Genomic DNA, 25692 nt, shown 5'->3' on the forward strand with positions numbered 1-25692 from the left:
ACTAATACGCTAATGTTTAAGAGAAAAGTACGCCATTTTAGTTTGGTATGTTGATAAGCCAAACAGCAGCAGACAAAGCACCGCTGTATGGATGGCACAAATGAACATACTGACTTGATTATACTCATTTTGAGGACCTGGAAGGACGTCTGCACCAAACTTCATGGAGAGTCATCCAAAATTTGAGCCGTTAATCAAACAAAGAAAAGAAAATTCAATTACATCCCATCAAACAGTTGGTGGACAGATGCTGACAGATGTGGAGCCACACCACCAGCTCGGCTAATAGACGCAAACACAACAGAAAGGCAGCAGACGTGTGTCAGGTATAATATTTGCAACTGTTTTTATTTTCAAAATGACCAAGAGGGGGAGGGGGGATTATAATAATTGCAAACATTTTTGCTTCAAAATATTGATTATTACATTTGACTTTGGGGTAGATAAAGGATCACAGTTCAAGAGCAGAATGAGGGATATACATACAGTACAGGTGAGCATAGCACCGTTTTACACTGAATACTTGTGTACGTAGCTTTGTGTATGTGTACAGAATTATACTAGAACTAGAACTCTTCAGAACCAAATTTGTGTCGTGGAAAAGTGACCTGTGTGGAGGGGCGGGGTCTAGCTTCCTTGTCAGTGGCGTCCCATTTCCAATATCCTACACCTCAAACTCTTTTATAGATTTTTTTCATCCCAACCAGATGTTGTCACAACATTATTGTTGAGTAAAGACAGAAACACAAAGTTGGTATTGGTGAAACATTCAGGCGTTAATTTACAATGCAAAGCTTGTAAATAAGATTGTAGTTCAGTGTGGATTCTTGCCGTTAGAGATTTTTTTTTTTTTTCACACCCCTTGTTTTCCTTCATCACAAAGCCTGTCATGGGTTCTCCATAAATCAACAGTTACAACATCCATGAGTCTCTTTAACACACCTTTACATTCTTTGGGCTGGGTATCAGTGACACAAACTATAAAGGTTTCAACATGACCCTTCAGAGTGATGCTTTCAACACAAACTAGTCTATAGAGGATCTATATATATCTATATATATATATATGCTATGTGATGAGTGGAAGACCTGGTTTGAATAGTACGACCCTCAGTAAGAAATCTATTTTTTGTGGAAAAACAGGAGGAGGATTTGACCCTGTACGTCACACACTTATTCTAAACGTTACTATTCTTAGGGTCACTGCTCCAGACTGGTCTGATGTGTAGTTATTGTGATAAGTTCTTGTCGAGCAGACCGTCATTGTAAAACAATAACGCTGCCCGTCTTAGCCCGACAGGTGACCAATGCTCTGCATTACCTCACATGCATCCTTTTCCAATCACAGAAACACACACACTTCCATATGAAAATATACTGGGTTACAGTGACAATTAACATGCACACACACACTCATTCTCTCACACACACACACACACACACACACACACACACACACACACACACACACACACACACACACACGTATTCAAGCTGAGCTGTCCCACACATGGGCTTTCAGAACACTGAGTCCCACCGGAGAGGAAGTTTCTTGAATATTACAATTATTTCTTTATACTGCAACGCAAGAACTGATTGGCTATCTCCAGGGGAAACCAATATTGACCCCCGAGTGATACAAGAAGTAGGATCAAGAAGAGGACACACTATATTCATACAAACACACACTCACACTCACAGGCACACACGCAGTTTTAACTACACTGGGAGACAAAACGACACATTCTAAATGCTCCATTACCGACCACTTCACTTCCTCCATTCCAAGGCTTTTCTGTTTGATATGGCTTTACGACTGTAGTGCAGGGGATAAGCCCACTTCCGTTTCATTCCAAACGGACCTGGGCTCATTCCTGCTTTTTTAACTGCTGTTTGAGAACTGAGACATGAGCGAACTGAACTGCATGAGGGTTTCTGAGGCCTAGGAAGAGAGACAGAGGATAAAACACTGATAATACAGAAGACCGAGAGGTTCGCTGGTGCAACAAAGTCTGCTGAAAAAAAAAACAAACTGTTCCTTTATATTTCTTCTCTACTTTATCTCAACAATAAAAACTGTATATATATATATATATATATATATATATATATATATATATATTCTTCCACTCCACTCTTTGGAGACGTCAACCTGCACTTCTACTTTAATAACGAAACGATGATGGCTCTAGGAAATCGGGTTCGGATTAGATAACCACGCCCGTCACGGACACTTCTTCCTCTGGTCTTTGCAGCATCACTGTCTAATCCTTCCTGTTCTGGTTCCAGACTGAGGCAGAAGCAAAACTTTCCACATTCCTGAGAATACAAGTACCATCCAGCAACTTCAAAACCCTTACTAAGTCATTTATTGTAAGACACGAGGGGCGACAAACACACACAACCACACACATTCTCATGCACACACACACCCACATAAAGATTGTATTCCCAAAAAACGCACATTATCTCACAGAATCACACCACAGATTACAAACAACTAGGTCTGGACAGTGATTTACTGTACACAGCCACATCAAGTGCTAAAGTTTCAGGAGGTTGAGGATATACTGTTTGTTATGTATAGGGCTCTCTGTTAAAAAATAATCCCTACTATATACACACGCAATAAGTTTATTAGGGGTAATATTTTGCTGAAAAATATATACGCCTTTGAATAGTCTGCTCGAGAAAAAAAACTAAAACATAAATCGACTATGTTATTGGCACTTGGAATCACTAAACCCGTTATACGTACAGTGATCATCCTGCAAATAATCCAGTTCAACTGTAATCTTGTTTCTTGCCAAATATAATGTGTGATTACAAAGTTTAAAAAGAGCCATATTGTCTCAGAGACAGTTTAACAACTTTCACAAAAAACCCCAAGCCCAACAATTTTTTAAACAAACTGACAGAACTTTAAAGCCATAATCTGGACTTTTTTTGCTTTTGTTTTTTTAAGAGACGTGGGGGGAAGAGCAGGGGGTCTTGAAGAGCACATCGTTGCTCCCTATTTGACCAGAACAAAGTAAAAATTCAGTTTTCAAAAGCGACTAATAAAAGCTTACACAGTTATTCTTTCCATGCAATCATATAAAATACTACATTTCTGTTTCCTGTTAGGCTATACTGATATTTACATGTTTTCTTTTTTTATCATACAGTAAATCTGTACACTTTGAAACACCTTTAAAAAGTCTGTCGTTACCGTGGTGATAAGGTATTCTCTGAATTTTTGTGGGGTTTCCACGGAGAATTGAGTTCCCTCACTGCACCGCCTGAAGTGAGGGAAAAGGGGATTTTAATCCGTCTTGTTGCCATGGTGACAATCCTCAGTGAGTTCCTGGTGGACTCGTTCCTCTTTCCTATGATTCGTTTCTTTCGGTCGGAGGAAGAGAGGGCGACGGTTTTAGGGGAAAAGGAAGTTTGCGGCAGCCACACAACAAGAGCAAATGTGGGCAGCAAATCTCTCAACAGTTTCACTTCCCCAGGTTTGAACTGTTTCCTCCAGACTTTACTGGGGTTGGCTGCTGACGCTGTCAGTTCTGTGTGACGATGGGGCTTTCGGCTGTTTCTGGGGCTGTGGTTTTAGCTGCTGCTGGTGCCTCTGGTGGTGAGATTGTTGCTGCTGTTGTTGCCTTTGCTGCTGCTGCTGTTGTTGTTGCTGCTGCTGCTGTTGTTGTTGCTGCTGCTGTTGTTGTTGCTGTTGTTGCTGCTGCTGTGTTTGCTGTTGGTGTGTCGCCTGGGTGAATGTGCCCTGTTGTTGGAGTGGGAAAGCTGCCTGCAGAATCAGCTGGGTAGACTGGTTACTATGAAGAAGACGAGTGCCCTGACAGAACAGTGCAACAATATTAGAATATGAAACAAATAATGCTTTTCATCCTTTCTAATCAATAAAGCCCTTTCTCTCTTCTTGTGTATCTAAGCAAAACACTTACATACATAAACAACTACAAATAAATACAATAAATTCATAATAAAAGTACATAAATTACATTATTCCTTGTATAGTGAAAACCGCTTATAATGATCACAGATATAGTAATTCACCGTTAATATGGATAACAAAAACAGTTTACACTGTATTAAAAGACACTTGTTTAGAGCAATGGTATTTGCTGCCCTCTACTGATACCTGTAGAAATTGCTGTTGTTGCTGCTGCCCCTGCTGGCCGCTCTGAGCCACCACAGCTGTTTGGTTTTGGCCATCAAGCTGACCTTGAGTCGGTTGGGCCGGTTGCAGAGTAAGGGTCTGGCCCGCCTGCTGAAGTGACAAAGAAGTTAACACAGAACAGGACATATAATCAAAACAAGGAGGACAAATGAATTAAGTTTTGTTTAGAATATTAAAGTCCATTTTGTGCTTTTGGATTCCTTTGGATTGAGTTTCACTGATATCACTTATACTACTGATTATTAAGGACTCAAATTTTCAAGATATTTTGTACAGGAAATATAAATATGTAAAAAATGTGTAAACTATTCTAACAACATTGCACCTGTGGTCTGTTAATCCTCTAAATATTTCTTAGGTTTCAAACATTTGAGAAAGATGAAGCAACTTCAACAAGCAAAACTTTTTCTTTAAAATGTCTTAATAGCCAAGGAAATAGATTTAACCTCTTTTTGAACTGCTTTCAGACCATTCAGAATATTCTACAGTATGTTTTCTTCTTTTCAATCTCAAATACCACTATGATAATAATTTCAGGACTTCATTTATCCAGAGGAATTGTGCGACTAAAACCTGTTCGTATTTTAATCATCCAAAACGGCAGGATTAATAAATTTAGAGACAGCTGTGATATCCTCAATCTATAAAAGTTAACAGAATTATTGTATTTCCAAAAGTGACTTTAAGCAGAAAAGTAAAAATGATTCATATCGAACACATACCTGTCGGCTAATTAACCCAGAGGGATGAGAACCTGAGATTGAACTGGGATGGTTCGGTTCCATCGGTCGGTCTGTCTTATATTGGACTCAGTTTAGCACAAAGATCCAAGATCACAGCTCTATAGATTCTATATCAGCTGATGATTCAGTCATCATCATGGGCCAGTGCATCCATCATGCTGCATTACACAGTATTTACGTTTACAGCAATCGGACCAATTACTTCGCACATCAGTCGTGTCCTAACCTCCACTCTGGTTCATTAATTGGAAATTGAGGTTTAAAGGTGAAAACAGTTTATCTATTTTTTGTAAATGGTCTCAAGTGTGCTCTATGCACTCTGTGCACCTGACAGTACACACACATTCACTGCAGTGATTTTACACCCACAGACAAATTATATGAAAATTTGAGTCGTATTTGGTGATACAGGCGCAGCGTTATAAGAAGATATTATTAAAAACTATTAATCACTCGGTTGTGTGCAAGCAGAAACATTCTGCTGGGTTTAATGTTAATGATGAAGGGGATCTATAATACACATGGGTGACAGTTTGCGGACAAGTGCGCACATTATCCCGTCAAGTTTGTTGTTATGGATCATATTCTTTGCGTGAGAAGGGACGTGCACACAAAATGGGGTCTGAAAGATGCGTAGGCAACAGTTATAAATGAGGCCCCCGATCTGTTTCTTCAGTTCCTCGGTGAGTCATGGCTTTGTTCTTACCTGTTGCCCACCAAAGGGGTTGTATGCGGTGACCACCTGTCCCATGAACATGGAGGTGGGCACCATGACTGCCCCACATGCCATTGGAGCCGTCACCAGCTTGGTCACCAGCTGCTGCGCTGCTGGGAACCTGGAGCGAGTAAGAAGGGAAAAAAAACAATAACAAACAATGCATTTCAGCATCCACAAATGATACAGCATGTTAAATATTCTGGTTAACAGCTTGGTTATTAAGGAGCAGTATGTCTCTGTATCAGCGGTGCTTCTCGTCTTCATACCGTATCTGTCGGTCCTGTGTGAAGGTGGCCACGGTTGTGCCCTGTGGTGTGTTGTTCTGCGGCAGGCTGGTGCTGATCTGCAGCACGTTGGGCTGCCCGGGCTGGGAAATCATCATGGTGTTGTACAGTGGGGCAGATACAGAGCCCTGGGTCTGGGGCTGAGCCTGGGCAGGTTGCTGGGGCTGACGTTGGGGCTGCAGATGGGCAAAGTGGAGAAGATTGGAAGGACATGAGATGAATTTATATAAAAGAGAGGAGACTGAGTAGGGGCCTATTTTTTGTGAATTACTGCAGCTTTCCATGTTTGATTTCATATTAGTACAAGTCCAATTCAAACACAGTTTAAAAGTGGGCTTGTGCATATAAATGAACATCCCTTATATTCAATCCCAAGCCAGACGACACGTTTATTCAATGCTGATTAAGCCAAACGGTGCCAGGTAAATTGCAGAGTTTTAAATCTGGTCTATAAGCACATTCCTGTGTTCAACTCCTAGTACGGATGTATTTCATGTCAAAGAGTAATGAGTGGTTTGCCAGAGCTGAAGAGGGGAGCAATCGTAGTGATGGAGATGGAGTAAGCTAACTAGGAGCATGGTGAAGCCAATGGTGAAAAAGGCAAGAAAGTGTCCAAGAAAAGTGGTTTTCAGAGGAACATCTAGGAAACATGTGGACGACCACTGGTGTGGCTTTTCCTCATTGGAGAGCCCTGTTTGTGTAATTATTTTAACTGCCAGAAGGGGGAGACAAAGGTTCTGCAATGCCAGTTTCAAATACATAAAACACAACACAAAACAAACAGTATACAGCGAATACAAATTAAGTGAGGTCGAAAATCCAGAACTATCATCACATTGTTTCAATCTACAGTAGCAAGAGGTCTATGCAATAGATAATGGGAAGGAAAAGGTTTTACTGCAGCCGTGCCAAGAAGACAAAGATGACCCATATCTGGCTTACTGTATAAGTCTTTTTGTAATAATAATAATAGAGCATACAGGGTATTTTCAAACACGACTATGAATGCTTTACAAGACTTGGATGTCCCTGTGAGCCTCTCACATGATTAAACACACAGCATCCCCTGTGGCACTTCCTGTTACAACTCTACAAAACAGCACTGTCTCTAAAAACTCCAGATCTAAAATCTCCACATAAATGTGACCAACAATACTGATCGAAGGGGACCTTGAATTTAGCAGATTTTAAGCAACAAGTTACAAATATGGCCAATTTATCTGAGGACGACAGATGATCATATTGGAAATCCATCATGCACAAGTTGCAAATCATGCAAAATACAGTCGGGACATTTTGTTCTGACCTGAACATTTTGTTCTGGCCTGTGTGTGTGTGTGTGTGTGTGTGTGAGAGAGTGAGTGAGTGAGTGAGTGAGTGTGTTTGTGTGTGTGTGTGTCCAACCTGTGTGAGGGTGTTGGTCTGCTGCTGTAAGTTCTGCTGGGGGGCAGGCGCCTGCTGCTGGATGGTGAGCTGCTGAGTTCCCGATTGGATGGGGTTAATCGTCGTTTGCTGGACCTGATTGGTCAAAGAAGTTGTTTGTTGGACCGACCCCACCTGAGGGAGCTGTACGTTCATCGCTCCACCCTGCTGCAGCAACATCTGTCGAGATCAAATGAATCACCCTCAGTGGTCTGTGTGTGTATACATAATGCATGATTGCAGTCCTGATCTAGGTCAGGTAAGCTCGGTACAATTCAACAGGAAAAGACTAAACAAGATAAACTGACTTTTTTTAAAAAAGAGACAAAGAATGACAGCTTTGTTCAAGGGGCTGATTTTTTTATACATTTGAAAACAATCATGGGGAGAAACATAAATGTCGCTGCTGAGCTTTTGATTGCTTTGAAAAGAGAAATGACTTTTTAAAAAGGTAAGTGTGTAGTTATGCTGACAGTAAAGTAAAAAGTAAACTTTACACTAAACTGAAGTAGCTCTCTGGTTTATTATCTCCACCAAAATGTTTATGTTTTCATTGTCTGTTTATCTGTCTGTTTGCAAAAACCACTGGACCACTTTCTTGAAACTTGGCAGAAGGATGCAAAATGTGTCAGGAAAGAACCTGTTAACTTTTGGTGTATTCAATTTAGGGGGGGTGTCCGGGAATTTGTTTTCCACTTTTTATTTTATTATATATTTTTTAAACATTTGTGGGAATTTCTCAAGAAATATGGCAGATATCTTTTGGTGAAAAATCAGGCATGTGTAGTGGGCCAATATCTATAAACAGGCATATTAAGTGCAGATCCACAGAGTGATGCATTTCATTCAGTTGCTGTACGGTATCAAATCTTACTTTCAACTATATGAGAGAATTGATATTTTGCCTGTGTTAAATGTTTGCAGTTTGCAGTTTGTTAGCAGTTATGTATCTGATTGCAATACATTTAAATACAATATGGTTATAGGACATATGAGCTTTCTAAATGCCCTTCTAGTTATTTGAATTTAATTCGAAAAGTGCTGGTATACAGGGTTACAAGCATACATTAATAATGCTTCTTGCTCACTGTCTTGACTAATGCAGGAGTCATGAGCCTCCTAGTCTTTGACTCAGCCACAGAGATGTCATCCAGCAGCTAATACTAGCTTGAAGCCTCGTGCCAGTGGAGTAGTGGAGCCAGAAGCGTGTTTGTGTATCGGTTTACAGTCGCGAGATCCCACCCCTCCCTTTGGCCTCTTCTGATTGGTTGGAAGGGCGATGTCTTACTCTAAAACTTTAGAGGGGAATATCTCTGTCCAGCTGCCAGGGTGTTAATGAGTCTGAGTCGCTGACGCCTCTGACAGCAGCTCTGCACATTAGGTTGTGAATAAGTTATGAGCAAATGCTAGAGAGCATATGTCAACTAAAGAAATAATTAATAAACCTACAATGACATAAACTTGACCTGAATTAAACTTGACATTTTAAAATGCTGCTGCCTTGACAGCCATCATATGTCTATATCTCACCTGAATTCCCTGTCCCTGGACTCTCTGCAGCTGATCTTGAATGTGTTGGAGTTCCTCTTGCTGCCTCTGGATGTTGGCCTGGATCAATCTGGTCCTCTGCTCCAGCTGTTCCTTTAGGTGCTGCATGGCGTTCACCTGCGCCGTGAACTCCATCACCGGCTGTGGGAGGAGAGGAAAGAAAGAGCAGGTTAGATACTTCAGTGTTATCCCCTGTGTGTGTGCGGTAAGCAGCAACTGGTGATGTTCAACACTTGGTAATGAGCAGGTATCAAACTGGGCTGCAGTGAATGATGATTATTGTTGATCAAACTGCTTATTATTGTCATACATTGATTTATAATTGAACATTTTAATCAATCCAAATATTGTTTCTACTCTACTCAACAGCACATTATGTAATGACAGTAGCCAAACAGTCATTTAGTGCCATCATTCTCACCTGTACGTTTGTCTGTAGCTGCTGTGGTTGCTGTTGTGGTTGCTGTTGTGGTTGCTGTTGTTGCTGTTGTTGTTGTTGTTGTTGCTGCTGCTGTTGTTGTTGTTGTTGTTGTTGAGGGATCATGCTTGGAGTCACACTCTGGCTTGTGGTCTGAGAGCTCATCGACTGTAAATACACACAGGATCAACAGTATTATGACAAATCTGATGTATAAATACACCTAAACCCCATTGCATTATGGTTTGCTATTTGTAACTGCTTTAAGCCTATGAAGTCTCACCTGGCTGCTGATGGACGAGCGACGCTGTGAAGTCATCTCCATGGTGGAGGCTAGCGACTGCCGAGGAGGTGTGGCAGTGTCCATGTGTAGCTTGGAGGCTGCAGAGAAAGAATCGCTGATGAGCTTCAGTCCTAATCAGAATATGCTGACCATATCATCTTATTACAGAGCCTCGACATCCCATTAACTGAAATGAGCACAAGGAACTGATGGGCCAATAGCTCCTCTTAAGAAGATAAGTCTAAAGGTGTATGTATGTAAATTCAAAGCAGGTTGTGTCTCTCCTTACAAGTGCAAGTGTTGTCTGAGACATGCGTCGAGGACTTATGGGAACTCTGCGAGGAGGATGAGGGTGTTCGGCTGCGGTCAAATCGCTCCAGAGCCTTCTTGAGGCTTGATGTATTCAGCTGTGACTCTGAGCCAGAGTCTTGACTCTAAACACAGACAAGCAGAGGAAAAATGGACATGATGATCCTTTCAAAACAAAAATCAGACTTAATATAGTTGGAAATGACAAAGCTGGTTGGTGAAGTGAGCAAAAGATCATTCAATCTAATTAAAGCCAAACCACATTCGTAAATAAACTGCCCGTGCTTTGGCCTGATATCCTACCAATACATACTCCTGAATAGTTATTAGATGGACCAGCAAAATAGGTCATTTGCTGCATTCAAGGCCAAAGGGAGATCCCCATTCAGTGATATAAACAGAAATAAATTGATAAAAATGTTTTTCTTTTTAGGCATTTTACATTAGAAAACTCAAACAACAAATATATATATATATATATATATTTATATAATATTACATTTCTTTTTCTTGTTTATTGTTATTAAATAATACGGATAATGTATTTCTGAAAAGTATAGGTGATTTCTGGTAGTAATTTCTCACCTTATCCATAGTGACATCTGTGTTCGTCTCCTCAATACCCAGCTCCCTGCGCTGTTCTGCCCGCACTTCTGCGTAGCTGCAGTTTGGACACAAAAAGGGAGGTCAGAGACCGACAGATATGGAAACAGTGTTGTGTTTGAGAGACAACTTAGAAATGCTGCTTCACAAGTACATAGATCATAAAAGTAGATAAGGGTCTGGAAATATCTAATCATCAGAGCAAAAAAAAAATCTGTCCTAAAACAAGGGAAGATGAGACTGGATTCAGCTGCAGTACCTGACAACTGTGTGTGTGCAGACAATGAACTCAGGTCTAGAGTTCCACTGGTGATAGGTGATGTAGTAATGTGTCTGCAGCCAGATCCACTGTTGACCTTTAGTCAGGAAACGGTAGTAGCAAGACTTCCCTTTACCATACTGCATCACTGAACAGGAGAGAGACGCAGGTGTACGAGAGCAGAGGTGTTAGTGACAACAAGCAGAGACAGGCTTTTACAAAGAATCTTATTTTTTTTTTTTTATAAATAGGAGCCCTCACAGTGTTCATGACACTTTGCTAGCGTCTCCAGGTCATCCACATGGTAATAGTCATACCCTGATGTTCCCAGAACCTCGAAAGGAAGGTAACCTATGATTGGTGGAGCTCTGAAGAGGAGAAGGCAACATTACATTATAGGACGATATCTCATAGAAATACCTGTCATGTAAATTCGATGTTCATAGTTCAAATTTGCCCCGCTGGCCAGACACTGTAGTAAATATGGAGATAACATGTGGCAGGAGTGTGTTTGTGTGTTTACCTGTGGTCTAAAAAGAGGAACTTCCATTCTAAACTGTGCCTGGACGTGAATTCTTCATTGGGCTCCTCCACTGTACACATCTCCTGCAAATAAAAAAACCAACTAGAATCAACATCTCGCAGTTGTTTGCCTCAGCAAATCAGTTTACTTCCATGTCTGTTCACACTCTTATAATAAATGTAGTGAAGACATTGAAATAATAAAGTAAATTAAGAATAAATGATTATAAGGTAATACTTAATTTAAAGCTTATTAAGTGTTTTGTGAGTTTGACCAAGTGTTTATCAAGTCATCCTAGAGTTGTGAAAGTGAAACCAGTGCCATATTAAAAAAAAAATCCCATTTCCAGAGATATTACAGCAAAAAACATGTTTTATGAGGTTACTTTGACCTACTCAGGTCCTCTTTGAATCTAAGTGCACGTTTGTACTAGAAGTAGAGAAATTCCCTTGAAAGATTAACTGCATTTACAAAATGTGAGGTCATAGAGAACTTGACCTGAAATGTTTGACCAGAAAAAATCTGATCATTTCATCTTTGAGTTCAAGTTCACAAGAGTGAAAGGATGGATCACCTAAAAACATAGTCACAGAGGCATAAAACAACAGGAGGATCATTAGATATTATTAGGTGATGACTATGTGATTTCCCATTAGTGTGTATGGACGTTTGGGGGTACCTTAATAAACTGTGGTTTGGCCAGTCGAACAGTGGCTACAAAGCACACTTGGTCATCAAAAGCAGGTTTTAGCGACCGCTGTAAGACTCCTGCCAGACCGTTCCTCTTCACGTTGGGAACTTCAACAACAGAGAACACAGTCAGGGATTAAACTGTTTAATGTGGTTCTGTGTGGCTCCATTGATAATGCATGTAATGTGATTCATTCACAGTAACTTCATACTGGAGGACTTTTCCATGAACACGCATGCTTGTTATGCAAAACAGCCAAGATATACATATTTTAACTTTGAAGTAATTGTCACCTGACTTTTCAAGTCTTTTACCTGATCTCACATTTTATACCAATTGATTAATGACTCCAATTAAAAATGGCTGCCTTTTACTTGACTTACTGTTGTTGAGTGACTTGAAGTTTCCGATGAACTTAACATATTCATAGATGGGGGGTTCTTTGGGGTCAATGGCCCCACGGAGCATATGGCAGCAGAACTCCATTTGATTCTTAGCTAGAGAAAAAAAAAAAGTTAAGAAGTTACAAAAACAAATGTTTCAAGGAGCAAGAAGGAAATTGAAACAAAACAGTGACAAAGATGCCAAAGTATCATGCAACAAACTGGCCAGTATTTTTTGAATTTTTAACTGAGGCTCTAAGAATTAAAGTGATGAGTGTTACTGACTCTTCAGGTAATCGGGGTTAACGCTCTCGGAGGGGTCGCCGGGGTGCGTGGACAGAGCCTTGTACACATCAGAGTGTTCCCCAACTGGCAGGAAGTTTAACAGGTTCTGGTCCACCAAGTCCCCCTGTGGAACACACATACACATGCATGAGAACGAAGACGAACACAAACACAAACACGAACACACACACACACAAATCAGGAGAAAGATCAAACCCCATTCAGCACACTGTCATGTTGCTTCCTTATATGTCTATGTAAAAAAACTCTCAGGGATACATGGGCTTTATCTGAACTCGCAGAGTCATGCCAAGGCTTAGAGCGCTGACTAAAGTTCACCAAGCTGAATATCACTTTGTCATTTATCTCAACATAATTAACACACACGCCATTCTGCCTTGTTAAATCAGAACAAGCTTGTTCTACAATTACCTAAATGAGTACTACATACTGTACCTGGAGAAAGATAAGATTCTCTGTTACTCACCGGTAGGTGTTCTAGTAGTGAAGTGACACTCTCAGAGACGTAGAGGATATTCCCATCAGTCATCATTGCTATAAAGAACCCATCCAGAGCCTAATATTGTAAGACAAGAAGAAAAAGTGGGTGATATGTTGGTCTACAGCAAGAGAATACATAAAAGATGAAGGCTGTCATAACTTTGACTTTGGTTAAATTAAATAATATTTATATATGTAATTCCAAAGAAAATGTAGCTGAAAAAAAAATTGTATTAATAAAAAGCTGCATGAATTTCTTCAGGTGAGTTAGAAATGAAATTCAGCTGTAAAGAAACCGCGGAAATATGTTGTCTCCAGGTATACATTGCAAATTGTGAGATTTCGGACCTCCAGCATGAGCTGTGTGAACTCTTCATTGCTGAGAAATGGAGGCTTCCAGTCCTGCCTGATCTCACTCGACTCCGACTGAGCTGCGATCTCTGATGAAGGAGAGAAAGAGAGAGAAAGAACTTTTAGAAAGAATAAAAGTCTTGCAGGAAATTATGAGAAAAAACACATGATGGCTCAACATGACAACACAAAAAGAAAGCAGGCAAAAACACGGGACAACATGGTGTAAAAAATGTATCGATAATTTAATGCACAGGGTCAAAACAAGGCAGTTAAACACAACCGCAGATCATAGTGCACCAGAGCAGTTGCAGCTGTCTGTTAATTAACATGCGCAGCAATAACAGCAGTAACCCATGTGATGTAATTAAATATTTCAACAAGTTATCCTAGTATTCAGGAGGCGCTCAGAAAGGATTATGAGGAGAGAGACAATGAGAGGATGTCGATGTAAAGCAGCACATATACAAAATCAAAGACTAGTATGATTATTAATAACACAAACATAATATGTCAACAATACACAGTGAGGAGGTTAAACTTAATTTAAGAGTAAAGTACACACTGCAAGTATTAAATGTGAATGGCAAAGCTAAATATAAAACAAAAAATGTCCACCCAGCGAGGTGCTCAACATAAACACAGGAAGTGAAGGTGAGGATGGTAGAAAACCCTGACCTTTGTGTTTACACAGGAAGTCGATGCTTTTCTGCAGGATGGTGGACTTGTCCATCTTCCTGGTGTTGCCCGGCAACATCGTGCCGAGTTCCTTGATGAGGACATTGAACTGGTCTCTCCGCTTCTTCTCCGACTTGTTACGGGACACGCTACAATCCAAACCACAGTGTGGAATTAGACTCACAATGGTTTGTGGCCAGTTTGTTTTTGTTCTGTTTTTTGGCAGATTAAGTGACACAACATGCTTGAAAAAGAGCCAGTGTAACCACTTTGTCACGTGAACCTGGAAACAATGAGGTTAGAAATACTCATGTATAAATATACTCTAGGTCTGGTCATGACACAATTCTTTAAATACCATGTAATGTTAAACAGAATGATGGGTGTATTGGTCTGAAGTCCATACTTCACTAGTTGTATCTATCTCACCGTTTTGCTTTGTCTTTTTCATCTTCGTCCATCAACCCATCAAAGATGCTACAATCATCCCTAGAGAGAAAAGAATACACAGACATTTCAGAGTTTACCACATGAGCACATGTGTCGGCACTTTGAAAGCAGATATGCATTGTTAATAATAGTTAATGACGGATGTTGGCTAATAGAGGACTCCTACATGCCAGGAGCAGGTTTATTTTTGGGTCACACAAAAAAATAGGAGTGAGGCAGACAGAGAGAGAGAGAGAGTGGGAAGGAATGTGTTTTGCTTGCCAAGGAGGTTACGAGTGCTTTCGTGCAACAAGGCGTGTTCTTGCTTACGTTTCAGTTAATGTAGGTCAATGCAAACGCTTTGAAGTGTACGAATTGAAACTATAATTTAACATATTCCACATTTTAATACGGTATTGCACAATAAAGCAAGACATCAGATTTGCTATTGGGGCATGCAATTATTGATAGAATTCCTTAAACAATTGTATTTGCAATAACTGACAAACTCATACATCTTGACATCTTTTGTGTATATGCATGCATTTTAAGATAAATCGCAATAAACTCCTTAGTGGCCACTTTATCAGTCGCTATCTAACAAAACCCAATAAATCTGTTCTACCATAGAGACTATTTTTATGATGCCTCTAATACTAAATCTTTAGTAACAACTTCACATAGGTGTTAACTCAACTACATGTTACAGTTCATAGTCTACCCCTCCCCCACCATGTATGTAAATAGGTAGGTCAACACTTTTTAAAACAACTCTCAATATAATGTTCAATACAAAACAAACTTTCTGTATTCACAGAAACAACATAAACCTTGTAAAAGTAGAATTTAAAATGCGTTAACTTGGACTTTAAGTGGCTACTGGGTGCAATGTGTGTGTGTATTTCATTGCATACCCTACGCTTGATGTCATGGTGGCTGCTGATCAGGGCTGTGGTTGGAGTGAATTGCTCTTTAAGCGTGAGGTAGGCATTTGGAAGACCACCTGGAGAGACAGAAAAACAAGTATTCTATTAGTGCCCATCATGACTTATAGTACAAACCAGTCTACTAAAAACATGAATGAGTGAATAGCTTGGCACACAGTAAATTTATATAAAATATGTTGCACTTGCACGATAATGTATTTAAATTGTGTAATTATATTTACTCAGTTAGAAAACATAGCGTTGCCTGTGTATGTGTGAATGGAAGTGTGTGCGGTTTATTTCTCACCCCACTGCAGCTTATGCACGTGACCAGTTAACGTCTTTTCTCAGGGGTCATAAAAAGGGTTTGGGGTCAAAGCTGTCTCTACAGTCAAGACTGGCGTTAAGGTCATTGGGGTCAAGAGGGGGGGTCGGACCATAGGAGAGACATAGTGGTGAACTAAACCTGTGGGAGAAATCAGAGAAGAAAGTGCAATCACATTAGGTCATTGGGTTCATTCTGGGCACAGCTTTTAGCAATTTTCTATCTTCCATCTAAAGCCATGAGCTGTAACTGCAGCTAACAAAGTAGAATTTCCATAAATAAAAAGATCCTATACAGGAAAGAAAACACCTAAAATTAACACCTAAAATGAATGGATGAACTCAATAAACCTTCCGAGACCTTTCACACACACCTTTTTCAGTTTCACGTGTACAATAGTACTCACTTACAATACCAGTTGATCTAGTTTGTCAATTATCATTAGATGGAGCACACTGCAAGAGATCAACTGATAATTAAATCTGTTTACCAAACAAGCTACCAAACAGTGCAGTAGATAATCACATTTAAACAACCAACGACAATTTTACTGTTTATATTATGTATTTAGCATATTTATATTTATATATATGATGGATATATAATATATATATATATATATATATTTATATATATCATTTTTACATGTACTATATTCGTGAACAACTTAAATAAAGAATCAAATCATGAATAACTAATAAAATAGATCTTATAAATTAATACAGTTGAAAGTGTGAACAACTTATTATGATTGCATTATTAGCATTGGTAAGACTAAAAAATGGTGGTTAAATGTATTTGGACTTACTTCCTCAGATGACTCCTTGCACGTGAAGGCAGCCGTTCTTCCTGGCACTAACAAACCCTCACGTGTAAGCCACACCTCACCTGCAACATGAAAAAACCATGGACTAACAAACATGCCACTCAACCTGTGTCCACTGTTTACCATGCAAGCAAATTCTGGAGGCCAACAGGGAATGTGTTCGTTGCTGCAAGTTAAAAACAGGAACTAGAGGCTGCAACCCACCAAACATTCTTTGAATAATTGATTGGTCAATATATTGATAGAAAATGCCCATCAATAAAATAAAATAGTTTTGTCCAAAAACATTTTCAAAACTAAAAAAAGATATTTGTACTACTATAAGATTTCAGCTGTAACTGATTCGTATGGATTGAGCAATCAATTGTTTGGGGAATAAAATGTCACAAAATTGAGAAAATTATTCATCAAAATCCCTTCACCTCAAGATGAGGTTTGACCACCAGTCCACAACAACAATATATTACATTTACAATGACATAAAACACAGAAAAGCAGAAGATCCTCACACGTGTATAACTGGAAGCAATGCATGGTTTGTTTGCTGGACAATAAATGACTGAAACAACAACAACAACAACATTTGCAGATTAATGGTTGAATGATTGGCTAATTGTTCCAGCTCTATAATTGACATCTATGAATAAGCTGATTATTTTATCAACAACTAATCATTTCGTCTATGATGAAAAATGCCCATGGCGGTTTGCAAGAGCCCAATGTGACATCTTCCCAATGCTGCAGAGAGTACAACCAGCGAGCCTAAATGTAAATATTAATATGAAACTTCTCTCCATCAACTGACAATTTATTCAAACCAGCTAATCTCCACATTTTAACAATCTGGGGAATTTGTGTTGTCAAATCAAATCAACCAAATATACTTTATTGTCCCCTTGGGGAAACTGTTCTTGGGCCAAAGCTCTACAGCAGCTGCAGAACAGTACATTGTACAACAAACCACACAACACAAGGAGACATGGTGTCATTGTGGACGGTCTGAAGGTGCTGTTCCCCAGTGTTGTCAGGCAGTCCCAGACACCGGTGGGACAGCAGAGCGGCACTTGGATCACCCCGTGTCCTACTGAAGCTCCATATAAGAGGATTTAGCAGTAAGATATGACTGTGGTCAGGAAGGTCACAGTGGGAAGAGTAAAACCCTCTGATTGCACGATCACACTAGATGCACCAGGTTGAATGTGAGACAACAGTGACCTGCAGGTACAGACGCTGCTCTGAAGCCTCCGGCAGCCTTTAACCTGCAGCCATTTACTCCTGATGGCCAATAAGTGAAGCCTCATTAGCCTGGGCTTCTTCCCTGGGCGACTCTCCCCCACTGTACGCCATTGTCAATGAATCAACACTGGTATTAGCAACATGGCCCCGTGGACACGGTGTCACGCAGCCCCCCCCCCCCGAAACACAACACAACAACAAGCTCGGGACATATGCACGGAAACATGTTTTAACGTTTTAGTGCCACAGGTGTTTATTATAAAACCGAGATAGAGGCAGGACATGGAGTTAGCTCGCATGCTAACTAAGCCTGCTACCGGGGGGGAAAAAACTGCTCATTTCACTCACGAGATTTAACTCGCGCCGCTCTCGGTGGCTCACAAACGGTGAACGACGCGGTGACGACCCTTAAACCAGCTCACCTTTACTACTGCAAACAGTCGAGTGTGTGTGTGTGTGTGTGTGTGTGTGTGTGTGTGTGTGTGTATGTGCAGGCTAACGCCGAGCATCGAGCTGTCACGCAACAACTGACATTGAGGAGAAAATAATCGGTGAAATATTACCGTCGCTCCTCCGGCACCGAGCAGCTCCGCGGCGGGAGACACGCCGAGGCTAACGTCCGGCAGAGTCCGACAAAAACGCGAATGTCGGCGGAGGAGAAGCGTCCAAACCCAGCGATGGTGGAAACATTTTCGCGGCAGATGTATGTACACACATACACACATACATACACACACACACAGTGACAGTGGTGCGCGCGCACACGCTCGCTCGCTCGCCCACTCGCACTCGCACACACACACTGGGCTGCTCTGAATGTGGGTCACTGGGCCTTGCTCTCCCTCGAGCGTGCGGAAACAGTCCCGGAGCCTCCGCTGCAGTCCGACCGCTTCCGCACGGCTACAGAAAAACACACACACACCGTTTGCCGAGCACCGCGGTCCCCCCACGGACAGTTGCACGACCGCTGCCCCCCTTGCGGGGCTCCGAGAAAAGAGATCGCTGCCTTTTTGAATGAGCTACAGCGGGTTCGTGTTTTACTTACTGGAGCAGTGCAGGCGGTGGGGGCCAGGAGGACTCCGGGGGCTGGGGAGAAAAACAGGAGGCCTACTTCACAGTGCGCCGTACTGTCATGCGCAATGGAGACAGTAGGGCGCACTATTTTGCAAGTACAGTAGTAGCAGCAGCGGAGAGAGGAGCTCCGGAGACGGGGGCGGGGGGGGAAGAGGTGGGAAATGACTCCGCGGGTGGAGATGTGTGTTTCTGGGGCTTGTTCCCGTCTGACCGCTCCACTGACAGTTATTGTGATGGAGCACGAGCGGCGCAGTGTTGCCTCTTTACACGCACATGAAGCGAAGATGATACGTGGACACGTCGAGTTAGTTCTTGTTCTTGTCACGCATTTGGTTCACGCTCGCATTTAAAATGCTACATTGGATGTGTTCAGCTCCACACCAACATGCATTTGAATCATCCATCATCTTATTTTAAGGGGGAACATGCAGGATGGGTCGCAGTCAATGTGACATTGGATGGAGGCCATGGGTGCAGAGCATAGACTGGTGCAGAGCAGGGGGGTGGGTGGGGTGGGTGGCCTTGCCTGATGGCAAAGGGGTTTCCCCCTTTTTAATCGACATCCAATCACAAGCCCCACAGGTAGTGACGTTCCAGCCACACAGTGTCGAGGTTCCCCTGACTTTATATAAGAGATGGATGGATGGATACTCGATTGATCCAGAGGGAGATGTAGGTTTCCAGTAGAGCACATAAGAATAATAAAAGGTCAAAATAGGTCAAGAATAAGTTCACTGCAGTGAGATGAAAGTCCAGCCACCAGAACTACTACAGAGCTGTCACTGTAAAGAAGTATGTGCTAATGGAGAATATGACAATACAGATATTTTAAGTATAAGGTGATTGGAAGACAGAAGTAACAGAGGCAGAGTATTGAAGCTAAATATAAATACAGATTTATAGATAAATAACTGCTATACAAAGTTGTATTGTGATGCAATTTGACCTTAGGGCCCTTTACAGGAGGGGTAATGAAATTAGATGTTCATTTCCTTTGCCCACTTAGCAACCATATTCTTTTTTTAAACCCAACTCTGAGAAAAGTAACATGAAGATGACAGAAGCACATGACTAAATAGTACATGATATTTATCCCACTAGAAACAATATCAAGATGTATGGATATTGATAACAAATGTGAACTTATTCTGTTTTATTTTGAAAATGTATCATATCATTCAGTCATACTGATGTATTTTCTTTGTCCTATTTCCTTATTTGTGATGCCTCAAGTTTCTATTTTTCTCCATGTTTGTTAGCTAGTTAGTGTTGAATATATAAAAAAGTAAATGAAGGCTAAAATGTTTCCTAAATACAACATCTACAACAAGGTGACATAGAAAAAAGAAGTGTCAATGGAGTCTGGACATGAAAGGGCTGCACTAGAGATATCTAAAATTAAATGAAAACTATTTATACTGTTCATAGGATAACAGGATATGTTGTCAAGACACATAAATCACATAGTGCCTGCAAAATGAAAGCTCTCCAACACACTACAGTTAAAAGACAAATACTTAATTTGCAAGCAATTCTAAATTAAATCATCAAAGATTCAAACAATGCTACACCTGGATAATTGCTTTTCATTCTTAAATGATCATTTTATATTTAATAACAAAACCATAACAATACAGAGGTCAGCTTACACTGAATGCAAAGTGTAGCCCATCCTCAACTATTCTTCACCAATCATTCTGTCTATCAATCAGTGACTCAAACTTGATTTGTAACGCACGTTAGAATAACAGCAACCAAAACAATACCCTCAACACTAAAGGCAATGTTCAAGGTCAAATTAGGTTAAAGGTCAAATAAAGAATCCTCTGCCGCATCACTACTTCCTTTCATTGAGCCCAGATGGCCTCAGTATAGAGATACTGACAGGCAGGATAATAATAAAGACCTGCAGGGTGATCTCATGAGTGACACATAGAAATGAGGAAGCACAGTTGAAGCAAGTTAGAAAGAGGACATCATCAATAAGAATACAAAAATACCACATTACCACAAAATATGTACATACCATTAGGGCTGGGTAATAAAAATGTCGATACTTATCATTTTCATCAATAGCAATATAACAAAAGTTCATTATATTAATCGATATGTTTATGCAGTGTGTAAGCACAGTGAGGAGGTGTAACACATAAATACTCTGCCTCAGTATTGTGTATATATATTGCTGTTTATCGAGTATTTGTCATTATCTGTCCATAAACTCCAAAGAAATAATAACATGACTCGTGATATTTATCATGATAATTAGTGATATCAACTGATGTGAACATGTGTTTCCTGATATCATTTTTGGCCGCATCACTAAGCCCTACATATGTACCATTGTAAAATCTGTTACCTGATATGTTGAATACATTTAATGAGAACACCAGTGAGTTGCATTCCTATTTTAAAACAGACTCGCCTGTAATTCCAGCCTTAGGCTTACTGTGCAATAAACAAATGTGTTCATTGGCTCTCTGCTTGTTTATTTAAGGTGTAATTATGCCAGCCTCATTAAATCTTCCCTCCTGCTCGGACTCATTATACCTGTGATTGCAGCGTCTCTGCCTCGTTTTCCCCTCCTTCAATCTCCTTCCTCTGTGTGAACTCAGTTTGCCCCCTCGCTTTCCCTCTCCTCTCTGTCATCATTTACTCCTTCGGTTTGTTTGGATTATTCGTTATCTGCTTTTTAGGGATTCTTCCCCCTTTTCCCTACACCCATTATTTCCTTCTCTTATCGCATCAATTCCTCGCCCATCACACCATCCTGCATAATCCGTGTTATATAGTCTTTAACTCCTCTCCATAGTGTCATTGTTATTAGCTCCTCTGCTCTCGTTTCTTCAGGGCTTCTGCTGTTTCCTCAAGTCTCCACTTTCCTCTGCCTTCACGATAGTTTGCCCCTCATATTCCACTCGACTCTGCACTTTTTCTGTTTTTTCTCTGTAGAAATCTTTGATATTGTCTTTCCACATGTGCCACCTATGCTTTCTCAGTGGTCTTTCTTCTGCTAAATTCCTTTAATCTCTTCTCCAGCCTTTTGTTCTCCCGTTGCCCCGTCTCCCTTTACTTCATCCTGCCTTCCAGATTTAAGCAGAGCTACCTCTCCTCCTTGCTGCCAGCTCTTCTGACTTTCTTCTTCAGCTACACACAACTTCTCTCTGCCCTCTTCAATCATACATCCCTAGAAACCATATTTTCTTCTTACACTATTATAATTGCTATAACTTTATTTCCTATCATGTTTTTTCGCAAACCGCAAAGTCAGTGGGAAAATAACTCATGACTATATATATTCTTAAAAATACAAATATATATATAAACCTTTTTAAATATTGCAGCTTAAAATCTTGTGCATCCCACCACATATTGCAAAAACTACTCTTCTCTAATTGTTCTGTCATATAATAATCTTTCTGAGGCACATGACAGACATATTGTGGTTAAGGTTTATGATAAGTAAGTACAATAAACCTCATGTGTTATTCATGAGATTCAACACTTGTATATTTCCTCCCTACTTCCTGCCCATCCTCTCATCTTTCCATCTCAGAGGCAAAAAGCCTCTCAAGTGAACACCCACAAAACTATCATCAACAACTACAACAATAAAGCACTTAGCTGCGGAGCGACTCGTCTTTGTTTCCACAAATGTGACAAATGCAATGGAGCCGCACTTTTTTTTCTTCCTGCAAACAAATCAAATCAACACTCATGTGTCAGTTGATTTTTTTTTCCAAGGAAAAGTCGTCCCTTGCTGTTTAATTTCACCTCTCATGAACTGGAGCAGATCAAAAGTGTGATATTATGTTCTGTCTGATTATCGGTACATCCAGCAAATTGCTTTGTGGAGACGTGAACACTAAAGAAGTGTTGAATCCTTTATGTGCTGGTAAAAAAAATCCCTCTATTTAAGTGCTTCACCTCACTTGTAACTGTTGTCCGGGATTGAATTACTACAGGGTAATGGAAACCGTGCTGTGAGTGCTGTGGGACATCCTTTTCCCACAAAACAACCGTTTAATCACAGACAAACATTGGGCAGGGTGCCACATTATATATCAATGTCTCTATGTGAGTGACTGAGTGACTGAGTGAGTGGAGGAGAGACAGAAAGACCACGGAAAGAAACACAGAGACGGTCTGTGTCTGCAGCGAGGGAACATACAGCATGACCACATACAAACTACTTTAAAGTCTCCATCTTTGCTTTGTGTCAGATACACTTGACTCATGTAAACACGAATCTGAGAGTGAAATCCATATTTGCAGGAAACTTGGGTCAATATCAGGATCATCATAATGGATCTTAATTGAAGCTATAAAAGGGTAGAATGATGAAATGATTGACCTTTAATTTCTCCCCTTCTACTTTGATACCTGCTTGGGTAGTTAGTATGAGTATGAAGGAAGGCAGTGCTGTAATGAAAGATTAACTTGGAGCATCAAACTCGCCTGCACCAGAGTGGAACGTGTGTGTGTGTGTGTGTGTGTGTGTGTGTGTGTGTGTGTGTGTGTGTGTGTGTGTGTGTGTGTGTGTGTGTGTGTGTGTGTGTGTGTGTGTGTGTGTGTGTGTGTGTGTGTAGGAGCTAGAGCCCACTTCACACACAACCATATATTTTCTCACGGTCTGACCAGAGCAAGCCTCCTCCCTCCTCTCCGCTGCCAGGTTCCACTGTCGTCCTCGTCCTCGACCTCGATCTTCATCATCTCTCTCTCAACTCTCTCTCTTTTTCTCTCTTGGATTCTTCTTCATCCCTTGTCACTCTGTTATTTGTTGGACTTCTTCTTTGACTGTTTTCCTGCTTACGTGAAGGCTTTTTCCACGACTGTCCAGCTTTTATTGTTTTTCCTTCCTCTCACCAGTGATGTCGTCTCTTCTGAGGGAGGAGATGCAGCGAGTTTTATTCCGACCTTCAAAACAGAGACTGGTGGAGTTCATTGAGATCGAAGAGCCGACGCCGGGACGACATTTTATTTGTGTTGCAGGTAAATGGCTTTGTTGTTGGGGAATTGAAAGCAGTTTTTAAGGAATAAATATGTTTAACTACTGAACACAATTTCAGGTCTTGTGCTCCTCCTATGATGCCTTGAGTAAACATTAGAATGATTATGATATGTAAAGATCTTTTAAAGATGCTCTAAGAACATGTTCTGACAATGTTACAATTAATTACGATCATTGTATGAATTATTGTATTAAACAATGATTGTGTAAAGTCTAACTATAGGTCTTGCTTTTATTGCAGATGAATTTCCTTGTGCTGCACTGCACCTGTTCACTTTCTTTTAAAAAGAAGCTGTATCTTCATTTTTCCACAGTTGCAAAAAACAAAGTGGTGCAGTTGAGTATAGTGCGATGTCAGATCTCTCAGCCGTCACTTAAGACTGGCTCCAAAAAGACGGACACTAAACGCTCCAGCATCCAGGACTGCTACAGGAGGGCTGAGGTCTGGTCCCTGCATGACCTGATTCTTGTTGATGGACGGGACCCCGATGTGGTAGTTAATGTCACAATATTCCTTGTTTTCTTATATTTCTGTATTCTAAAGCATCAGTGTTCATAATTCACCTTCTGTAAAATGTTCTCAAAATCACTTTTTTATTCTGTATAGTTACAAAAGCTTTGCAACTGTGTACTTTATCTCAAGCAATAATTTAGTATGGTAATTCATTTGATTATTTTACATTTTAAATTACAAAAACGAAAACAATCTAAACCTTAAGGTCTAATAGTTTCATCTGAAGCTTTCAACCAAATTCCATCAGTCAAACACTAAAGTTTTCGTAGTCGGGGAACAATCACAGATTCTTCAGCATTCCATGATATGGAGAAACTACTTAAAGCTTTTATCAATATTTTTACTTTAAAAAAAAAAAAAATAAACTGTCAACTCTCACCACCCCCCTCTAATATTAATTGGTTTGCTATCTAATGTAATTATCAATCCGGGGATCTTTGCTCTGGTTTTAGAAGGTATATGCAACATATTTTTGTATACGTCATGCCGTCTCATTCTGTGTCATCCTCTGGTTCCAGGATGACCCATGTTTTCTGCTGCACTTTGACACGGTGCGGACGGTGACGGCCGTCAGCTGCTCAGCCAAATATGCCTTTGTGCGAGCCCTGGTGGCGCTCAGCGATCAGCACTGTCAGATGTCACTGAACCTGCGGAACTTTGACTGGAGCTACATCAAGCCCACCTCCTTCTACTCCAACAGGGGAGACTGTGTTGTTCTGACACAGATCTGCTTCTATGCATTCAATCTGGTTTGTCTGTCCATGTGTCCCGTGCCCCTCGATGCATAATGGAAGGAAACAATGACTGTGTGTATGTGTGTGTGTGTGTTTGAGATTGTGTGTGTGTGTGTCAGTTATAAAACTGTGGCAGATTTATTGTATATAACTTGTCTTGAGTAGGAGGTGTGACCTAAGTGTAGTCTTACTGTTGCTTCTGTTGCACAAGCGTCATTTACCAAGAAATGTGTTTTGCATTAATGTTCTGCTGACTCTATCTTCATGGCAAATGCAAGTTTCAAGCAGCTTGGTATTTGTTCACAGGATAATTTGTGATGTTTTAATTAACTATCCCTGAAAGTATTCTATTCTGTGCGCTAATGTAAAAATACCAGTTTCAAAAAATGGAAAAGAAATAAAACTATTCAGAATCCCCTGCCTTTCTTTGTCTTTAGATAT

General features: G+C 40.5%; 2 protein-coding genes across 5 annotated transcripts; one reads left to right on the forward strand and one right to left on the reverse strand.

The window, feature by feature from the left end:
• Positions 1 to 322: 322 nt before the first annotated feature.
• Positions 323 to 19049, reverse strand: LOC118120305 (circadian locomoter output cycles protein kaput). 4 transcript variants are annotated; one of them, XM_035175110.2, is made up of 24 exons: positions 18964 to 19049; positions 16665 to 16744; positions 15839 to 15997; positions 15520 to 15608; positions 14606 to 14665; positions 14177 to 14325; positions 13496 to 13587; positions 13134 to 13223; positions 12647 to 12770; positions 12362 to 12475; positions 11967 to 12085; positions 11288 to 11370; positions 11026 to 11132; positions 10765 to 10912; positions 10488 to 10563; positions 9883 to 10027; positions 9594 to 9691; positions 9314 to 9478; positions 8875 to 9033; positions 7327 to 7524; positions 5905 to 6098; positions 5627 to 5756; positions 4139 to 4267; positions 323 to 3832 (listed from the first exon to the last, which is right to left on the reverse strand). In XM_035175110.2, the coding sequence occupies exons 4-24, from the start codon at positions 15534 to 15536 to the stop codon at positions 3518 to 3520; spliced, it is 2712 nt and encodes a 903-aa protein (XP_035031001.2). In that variant the 5' UTR covers positions 15537 to 15608; positions 15839 to 15997; positions 16665 to 16744; positions 18964 to 19049; the 3' UTR covers positions 323 to 3517. The 4 variants fall into 4 exon arrangements, with proteins under 4 accessions (XP_035031001.2, XP_035031019.2, XP_035031028.2 ...); XM_035175128.2 differs by lacking the exon at positions 18964 to 19049 and adding an exon at positions 18841 to 18955; XM_035175137.2 differs by lacking the exon at positions 18964 to 19049 and adding an exon at positions 18482 to 18617 and having other exon boundaries at positions 4139 to 4264.
• On the forward strand, positions 18498 to 25666 carry exoc1l (exocyst complex component 1 like). Its single transcript, XM_035175148.1, has 4 exons — positions 18498 to 18621; positions 23862 to 23984; positions 24318 to 24496; positions 25036 to 25666. Exons 2-4 carry the CDS (start codon positions 23864 to 23866, stop codon positions 25303 to 25305), a joined length of 570 nt encoding a protein of 189 aa, XP_035031039.1. The 5' UTR covers positions 18498 to 18621; positions 23862 to 23863; the 3' UTR covers positions 25306 to 25666.
• Positions 25667 to 25692: the final 26 nt, after the last annotated feature.

The sequence above is a fragment of the Hippoglossus stenolepis genome, chromosome 2 (genome assembly GCF_022539355.2).
Source record: "Hippoglossus stenolepis isolate QCI-W04-F060 chromosome 2, HSTE1.2, whole genome shotgun sequence".
Lineage (NCBI taxonomy): Eukaryota > Metazoa > Chordata > Actinopteri > Pleuronectiformes > Pleuronectidae > Hippoglossus > Hippoglossus stenolepis.

Bases quoted from the DNA above. Each gene is read 5' to 3' on its own strand.
- LOC118120305 (XM_035175110.2), bottom strand. The intron at 9,479-9,593 runs GTGAGACTTCAT...GTGTATTTACAG, and splicing joins GCTCGTCCATCAGCAGCCAG to TCGATGAGCTCTCAGACCAC. The intron at 5,757-5,904 runs GTATGAAGACGA...TACTCGCTCCAG, and splicing joins ACACAGGACCGACAGATACG to GTTCCCAGCAGCGCAGCAGC.
- exoc1l (XM_035175148.1), top strand. From the start codon at position 23,864: ATGTCGTCTCTTCTGAGGGAGGAGATGCAGCGAGTTTTATTCCGACCT. The intron at 23,985-24,317 runs GTAAATGGCTTT...ATTTTTCCACAG, and splicing joins ACATTTTATTTGTGTTGCAG to TTGCAAAAAACAAAGTGGTG. The intron at 24,497-25,035 runs GTAGTTAATGTC...CTCTGGTTCCAG, and splicing joins ATGGACGGGACCCCGATGTG to GATGACCCATGTTTTCTGCT.